Source organism: Microtus ochrogaster, chromosome 8, assembly GCF_000317375.1.
Source record: "Microtus ochrogaster isolate Prairie Vole_2 chromosome 8, MicOch1.0, whole genome shotgun sequence".
Lineage (NCBI taxonomy): Eukaryota > Metazoa > Chordata > Mammalia > Rodentia > Cricetidae > Microtus > Microtus ochrogaster.
This window is the reverse complement of record NC_022015.1, coordinates 67,728,863-67,737,074: the sequence shown is the minus strand read 5'-3', so window position 1 is coordinate 67,737,074 and position 8,212 is coordinate 67,728,863. Positions and strand designations below refer to the sequence as shown.

The 8,212-nt window shown below is 48.1% G+C and overlaps 1 protein-coding gene across 1 annotated transcript in view; it reads left to right on the top strand.

The window, feature by feature from the left end:
- Positions 1-1,138: 1,138 nt before the first annotated feature.
- Positions 1,139-8,212, top strand: part of Pdlim1 (PDZ and LIM domain 1) — a 44,607-nt gene continuing 37,533 nt past the window's right edge. The window contains exon 1 of the mRNA XM_005352256.2: positions 1,139-1,338. Coding sequence (XP_005352313.1) covers positions 1,243-1,338 — 96 coding nt within the window. The 5' untranslated portion in view covers positions 1,139-1,242. The remainder of the gene's footprint in view (positions 1,339-8,212) is intronic.

Here is an 8,212-nt window from a genome sequence, read left to right as displayed (position 1 = left end):
AGTTTGCACGCAGTTTCCCCGATAAAAACCCTTCCGGTCTTGAAACTAGTGCTTAGGGATGTGAGTGGAACAAACAAACAAGCAGATTAGACAGTGACAGGAAGAAAACTAAGGCAGGGTAGATAGAGGATGTCTAAATGGATCTCAGAAATGGCCTTATTAAGAAGATATCTGTACAAAAAAAGGGGGGGATCTCTGGGGGCAGGGTAGCCCTGCTGAAGGCCTGGTGGCAAGGCTTTGAGTGGGAGGCCCGTGTGACCAAGGTTGGAGGAAACAGATCACAACAGATTGAAGTCATTCTGGAAGTTTGGGTTTTTACTTAGGGTGAACAAGCGCTCGGTGGACAACAGGAACTGTGGCTTAGTCTGAGAACGTGCTTCTCGGATAGTCCACAGGAGAAATGGTTAGGAAGCCAAGAACCCAGGAGTGTTTACTCACCTCTTTCCAGGCATTGGCCCACCCAGGACTTCAAAATTAAACGGTTGGGAAGATCAGAACCTGCCTCCAATTCCACCCCCCCCCCCATGAGAAAGTTGTTGAGATTGATTATAACCCCCCCCCCCTCCTGTTATAGTCTTATTAGCATTGGAAAACTTCCAGCGTGGCCTAAGGAGCCTGGAAGTGAGTCAGTAGCAACCCCAAACTGTTGTGTAGCCTTAGGGGTGTCTTTTTAACCTCAGCCAGCCTCAATTACTCCATCTCTAAAAAGACTAGAGAGCCTGATTTATAACGTCACGTGAGGTCACCTGAAAACGCCTCTTAAACCTATCTACCGGTTCCCACCCCTCTACCTTTTCCCAAAAGCAAAAGTGAAAACGACTCTTGACTTAGCTCAGCACTTTTCGGATTTTGCAACACGCTGCGTGGTTTTGTAGGGTCCCCTGTGGGTAGGGACACGGTTCCCGTCTCACCATAGCGCCCTCTGGGCTGGGAGTGGCAGGGCGGTTGTGGGTAGGGCGGAGGAGGTGCGGGAGGAGACGCGGGGCTGCTGGGTGGGGCCTCAGAACCCGACCAGCCGACCTGAGTCTGGCGAGGTACTGGGAGTGGAGGCGCAGGCCGGGCGGGGCTGCAGGCAGCCACACGGCCAGGGGCGGATCTGTCCCCGCCCTCGCTCGCGTCCCGCCCGCCCCAGGATCTCCCAACCCGCGCCGCGCGCTCTTTCTCAGACAGCTGCTCTTGGAGCTCTGCGCGCCGTGCTGTTCCGTGCCTTACCCGTCTGTCCCCCTTTGACTGTGCCTAGCCATGACCACCCAGCAGATTGTTCTCCAGGGCTCGGGACCCTGGGGTTTCCGCCTCGTGGGCGGCAAGGACTTCGAGCAACCTCTCGCCATTTCCAGGGTAAGAGTGTCTTGGGACGCGCGTGGGAACGAGGCGCTTCCGTAGGCTGGCGGCGCGCTGCGTGCGGAGGGGAGTCGGGGTGGTTGGAGCCCCGCGGCGATCGCGGCGGTGCGTACAAGATGTGCTGTGCGCTGAGCGCTCGGTGCCATCCACCGCCCCTTCCCCGCCACTTCGCTCAGGGACAAGCAGGTTCCGTGCGTGCCGTGCCAAGGCCAACGACAGTTTTCTTCCTGCGCCCCGGAAGCGTGGCGCTACCGGCACGCAGACGCTCTTTGTGCCCGTGGAGACTTGGAGCTCCGCAGACCCCGCGCGCCGGGAGTTAGCACGCCCTGCTGCTCTTCACCGTGGAAGAGTAGGGGAGAACTGATTGGAAACAGCAGAGAATCCTAGAAGGTGAATGGGAGTACAGAGGACTTCTCAGGAAGGCGAGTGGGATTCTTGTAACTAAGAACTGAAACTATTTTACACTCTTAAGGTTTGACCCGTAGCTGGTTTTCAGCTCAGTAAAGCCTTCCATAGGAAACTGGAGTTCGGAAAGTAACCCCCAATAAATCTTCATAGTCTCGCCCTGCCTTAGGTGGTTAGATCACCTTTCTGCCCTCCAGGTTATCTGTGATAAACCCATTTCCTTCTGGGATGAGTAATTCCAACCTTGTGCACGGTGGTCATGATCGAAAACCTCTTAGCTCGGGAGGGCCCGAGACCATCGCAGGCTGCTAGACCCGTGGCCCACAAATGAAATGTAACCCCCTGTGAGACTGAGCTCCATATTTGAAGGTCCACACTTTGGACGTGTGATCTGGAACAAACAAGGACTATTTCCCACTATTAGTCAACATTTTTAGCCCCTTCAGATAGAAGGGGTGTGTGTGTGTGTGTGTGTGTGTGTGTGTGTGTGTGTGTGTGTGTGTGTGTTACTAAATATCTTCTGACTAAGGAGAGGGGAAAACTGCAGCTATAGCCTAGAGGGACCACATTCTGTTCTTTGGTACATCTGCTAGCTAAGACTGACCTTAAACTTGTTTTCTCAGTCTTGTAAATATCCCCCTTTTTCTTAGAGGGGTTCTGGGATGGAGACAGAAGAGAAAGATCCTGATGGCCCTGCTTCCAGCGGCCCAAGGAGTTAGATGGGGGTTGTGGAAGCATTCCTGCCTCCTCTTGGTTTTTCTGCTAGTGGCAGTGTGGCTCAGGCTTTCTCACAGGTGGCCTGGCCGAGCAACTGACTCTTTTGACTACCCTACTCCAAATGAGCAGGCAGCCTAGATTAAGGCTTTAAGGCTGAGTTTTCCACTTGACCATCTTGTCTTCCAGAGATTTCTTTGTTTTTGGAGATGTGAACTCTTTTTCCAGTCTCCAGCCAAAGTTCTCAAGTATGGGAACTGTGCCTTACCTAGTCTGGCGCTCTTACACCAAGCCTGGCCCAGGACTGCTCTTGACTGTGCCTAGTGTATCCTTGCAGACAGATTACAAATGCTTGCCCACCAAGGGCACTGCCTCTGCACATTCGGAGTTGGTTACCTCATAGTCCAGTTGTTCCCGCTCTTTGTGGCTATAATTAACCTGTCAGGCCTCTCCACTTCCAAGAAACTTTCTTTTTAAGTAGGGGAGACTATATGGGCAGTCTGTTGGAAGGGTAGTCTTGGCTTGGCATTTTGGCAGCTTCTAAAAGCCTTAACACCAGCTGGGAATATAGTACAGTGAAGCATTCGGCACATCGTAGAAATGAAGATGGCGTGGGGTGGAAAACACTCCGAATCCATTGCTTTGGACCTTCATGCATTTATTAATCTTACTCCTTGTTTGAGATTGACTCTCATGTATCTCAGGGTGGTTTTGAACTCTGTGTAGCCAAGGATGACTTTGAACTTCTGATCCTGCTGCCTCCCACTTTCTGAGTGCCGGGATATGTGGCACATGGTAGGTTTATGTAATTCAGGGATTGAACCCAGACATCATGCATGCTAGGCAAGCACTCTACCAATTGAGCTACATCCCTCACACCCGATTCATGTATTTTTTCACACTCCACACTCATGTTGATTGAGCACATGTCATATGCATATGCAAACTTCTCAGACCTGAAGGGAAGCTAATCTTTATTATGCCTTTGGCAAGTGCTTTCATTGAAAAGTGAAAACGACTCCGAGGCATTGTCATTGTGACAATGGCTATAAGTTACTTGTTTCTTCATCCTGTCATTGCCCCTATTCAGCTCTTGGGAATGAGAAAGTGATTGTTATGACTTGAACGTGGCCTGGGTGGCCTGGGATCTGGCGCTGGTCTGGCGTCTAGTTCTTATCCAAGTGCTGCCTAAGGTGAGCACCCAGAGTTTATATTTATCACTGCAGTAGGGTTACAGCAGCCCTTGGCTACCAGTTGAAGAACGTAGAGTGCTCTGTAAACAGTGAATAATGGTGAGGTGTGAGCATTGGTAAGCTCTGCCCACCTTCTGGCTGGTGTGTGCTACATTTAGTATCCTGGGCAGATACAGTTTGCTAGCATGTTTTTGTGTAAGGAGACTTGAAGTCTCCACACCAAAGCAAACCATAAAATTAGGCAGGGAGAGGAGTGCCTCTTACTTAAATAACCATGTTTGCTTTCTCTTGCATGAATTATTCTGGTATTGGCTCCCGTCTTTTGCTAAACTGATGAAGCCGGATAGAGCTCACACTTGTGTGCACTGGAGATAGTTCTTTTTTCTAGCTGCGTTCCCCTGACTATAGAATGAGCACCTGTACAGCCCCACCCTGATCAGGATCGCCAGTGTTGGTGGCACATAGGTTCTTGGTGATGTAGCCCTGCCTGACATCCAGTAATTCCTCTGTGCTCTTCTTCATATTTACTGACTAGGCATCCTAAACCCTAGATGCTGAATTTTGCCTATTTTTAAACAGACTTATATAGAGTATTTTATATTTTATATAAGTGTTTGTGTGTGTGTCTTCTATTATACCTTTATGCCTTCATCTATGTTTCTGTGAGGAATTTAATTACCACAGCCCAAATTTCTCACCATAAATGGCTATAAACTAGGTTTTTTTCTATCTAGTATCTCATTTAAGGCTCGCCTTCGACTCCCTGCTACTGAAGCCACATAGTATTTAACTGCTCTCTGAAATCTTTTTCTGTTGGTTCCTGTTCCAACCCTGTGGCTCCCCCACACCGTGCGTGCGTGTGTGTGTGTGTGTGTGTGTGTTCCCTCCTCTGTGTTATTTCATATTTCCTCTGGTAGCTTTCAAGGGAAACCTTCAGAGAATCCACACCCATGCTGAAATTACTTGCTACTGTGCTGACAACTGAAAAACACAGGAAGGGGCGGGGCCAGTGATAAGGGGATGCTCTTAGTTGGAGTTGCCACTTATTTCCCCCTTGAGTACTGGGGAACCCTTTGCTGAGAGCCTGTGGTTTTATAGTACGTGCTTGTGTCCTTTGCCCAAGGACCCCAAGGGGGTGCTTAATAATGGTTACTCTGTAGCCAGAAGGTCTTTTCTGATTTTCAAGAGGGTTATTTCTAGATTCAAGTAGGGTTTTATGTTGTGTCATAAAGGTTGGAAGAGCAGGGCTTGTCAGTCAGGTGATAAAAAGGAAGACCAGCCTAACACTGTTCCGTGTGCTTAAAGGACCTTTGCTGCATGCCAGCATGCGTCGTATGCCCTAGATCACCCCAGAAGCATTGGCCGTTCCAGCTGATCGAGGTTGACCTGGGAAGAAGGGAGGCAGAGGAATCTGAGAAAATGACCTGAGGTGGAAACATGAGCCTCCCTTCCCAAACCTCTAGGATACTGACCATGGAGGCTAATTTTCTTTTCAAAATTAGGTTCTGTTTGCTCTTTAAATTTTAATGAATTAATTTTAATTTATTTTATCGCATAGTGTTTTGCCTATATGTGAACTATGTGTGTGCCTTGTACTTGTGAATGTCAGAAAAGGGTTTGGATCTCCGGAACTGGAATGACAGGTGGTTATGAGTGGCCATGTGGGTACTGGGAATCCAACCCAGGTCCTCTGCAGAGCAATAGATGAGCCAACTCCCCAGCTCCACGCTCGTTAATTTGGATGAGGAATGAAGCAGGGAGAATAGCTTTCAGATACTGCATCTTGGGTGGTGCCCTCCTGGGCTGATCAGGACTGGGAAAGGCACCCAGTGGTTGCTGTGTCAGGGCCCAGCTAAGGCTGCCTCCCAAGCTGCCTTGTTTCCTCCAGGCCGTGACTTGCTGATGTTCTGTGGAGGACAGCGAGGTAGACATCTCTCATTGCTTACTGATTGAGTCACATGACCCAAAACCCCACAACAGGGCTGGCCAGATGGCTCGACAAGTAAGGGTTCAAAATTGACCTAGAGTCTTAGATGTCAGAATGAGGGCTAATCTCTGTTGAAAGGTTTGTGACAAATGCGGTTTGAAAATTCACGTTCAGTTTCTTTATGAGGTGCTGCGTCCGTGAGTACATTTTTTGGGGGGAGGGGAGAATTCACCAGGCATTAGGTGACAGTTTGTGTTCTTGTCCGTGTGTACGTTACACTTAGTAACATGTGGTTGTCATAAATGATGAAGAAGCCAGGCATGGAGGCTCAGGAAGCTGAGGCAAGATTGCTGCACGTCCAAAACCTTGAGCTACACAGTAAGCTCTAGTCCAGCCCAAGCTATAAGTGTGAAGTCCTGTTTGAAGAAAAGCAAAGAAACACCCCAAATCCCTCACAACAGAAGGTCAAAGGGAAAAGTAAGGGAAGGCAAAGGAAAAAGCCCTTCCCAGCTGTACTTCACGGAGCAATCGCTGTTAAAGTCTGGTTCTAAGACTTTCCAGCCTGTTTTCTTCTAAGTTACATTTTCAGAGTCAGTTGCTATATCATGGTGGATCATGTAGACGTCATTGTTCTGTATTTTCTGTCATAATTTTGTTACAACACATGAAGAATCAAAGGTAGCTCGGTATCCTGGGGAAATGCCTTTTTTGGCTTCAGCTGAGTGTAGGTTTAAACCCTGTCTTGCCCAATTCTTACCTATATGTCCAGGGGTGGTGGTGGCGGGCAGGTCAGTTCCTGAAAGCTCAGCAGCTGTTTGAGCAGTGGGAATAACAGTATTTACCTCCAAAGGTAATTGTGAATGTGGGTGGTGCCTGCTGGGTGCCCAGTGCTCTGGGTAAGCCATAGCAGGCATCAAGATGCAGCTTACCATTAAAGAAATGTTAATGGTAGCTACTTTTTTTTGTAATTAAAAGTTTTTTCTTTCAAAAATTATTTTTTTAATTTATGTGAATGGTGCTTTGCCTGCATGTGTATCTGTGCATTTTGTGTGTGTGTGTGTGTGTGTGTGTGTGTGTGTGTGTGTGTGTGTGTGGTGTCTCTGAATCCCCTGTGACTGGAATTACAGATGCTTGTGAACTGCCATGTGGTTGCTGGGAATTGAACTCTGGTCCTCTGGAAGAGCACCCAGTGCTGTTAACCACTGAACTATCTCTTCAGCCACAAAGATGTATTCTATTTTTAATTATGTGTACGTATGTGTGTATGGGGGGTATAAGTATGGGTGGGTGTAAGTAGCCACAGAGTCCAGAAGAGGGTGTCGGATCCTCATATTGCTGGGGCCAGAAGCAGTTGTGAGCTGTGTAACACGGGTGCTGGGAACCACATTCTGGTCCTCTGTAAGACCAATATCCACTCTTAATCCGTGAGTCATCTCTCCAGCCCTGATACTGTTTTGAACCCTTTAAGAATGCCTTTCCAACAAGCTAATGAGATTGATACCGTTACCAATTTCATTTGATCAGTGAAGGAACAGAAACGGCCAGAATAGCCTGCAAAAGTGAATGTCAGATTTTGGTTGTGGGTGGTGGTGGTTAGGGCGGCTTTAAAGCATGCACAGTCATTGTTGTAGCCTTTTGGACGCTCTCAAATTGATGTCTCTCTCTGAGAAGTTAGGGTATTCTCTCTATTGGCAGCGCCTTTTACTTCCTGTCTTCAGAGCGGTTGATTGCTCAGACCAAGAAAGCAGCGAGTCTCTCTGAACTCCCGCCTCTGGACTGACAACTCTATTTTGTGTGGAGGAAGCTGGGTTAGGGCACAGCTCATCTACAAGTGCCCAGCCTACTTAATTGCCTCATTTCCTGGAGAAAGTGGTTATAGACTAACCAAGAACATTCTGAAGCTGCATTGTTTCAGGCCAACCTCTGTATCCTCGTGCAGCGTTTGAGACTTTGATGTGGCTTCAGGGTCTGGGTGGCAGCCTGGACCCACAACCTGCAAGCCAAGAGATCCCCAGGGAGGAGTTCACATTCACCACTTAATGTGGCTGGCAGGCAGGCTGCTTCCGTGTTGTCCCACCCCCTGTTTAGACTGTCAAATTTATGCCTAAAACCCCTGATACGGCCCTTAGATCAAGAGTCTGTGCTTCAAGGTCTACACGCCATTGCAATGGAAGTTGAATTTCATGTTTTGTTGTACTACCAGGACATGTGTCATTATTTATGCTTCCTTTCTCACTTCGTTCTGCATGGACTTAAGGGAATTTACAACTCCAAAAGCACACAAAAATGATATTTAAAACACAAGGACATACTTAAGATTTAACGAAATATTTGGAACAGGGAAGCAGAAGCAGCAGTGCTTCAGGAATGTTAAGTCAGTTGGTTTCTGTAATTGCACACTTAGGTTAGCTGTGAGTTTTCTGGCCAGGGCAAAATGGGAACCATGTTGAGTGTGTTGGACTTCTGGGCTGACATGCCTTTTATAATACTCGACTTTAGTTCCTTCTCAGAGGTTAATCCGCATGGATAGGGCTGTTTTCTCTCTCCTTCCTGCCCTCTCTTCTTCTGTCCCTCCCTCCTTCCTTTCCTCCCTTCTTTCCTTCTTGCCTTCTGTTTTAATGAGAGAGAGAGG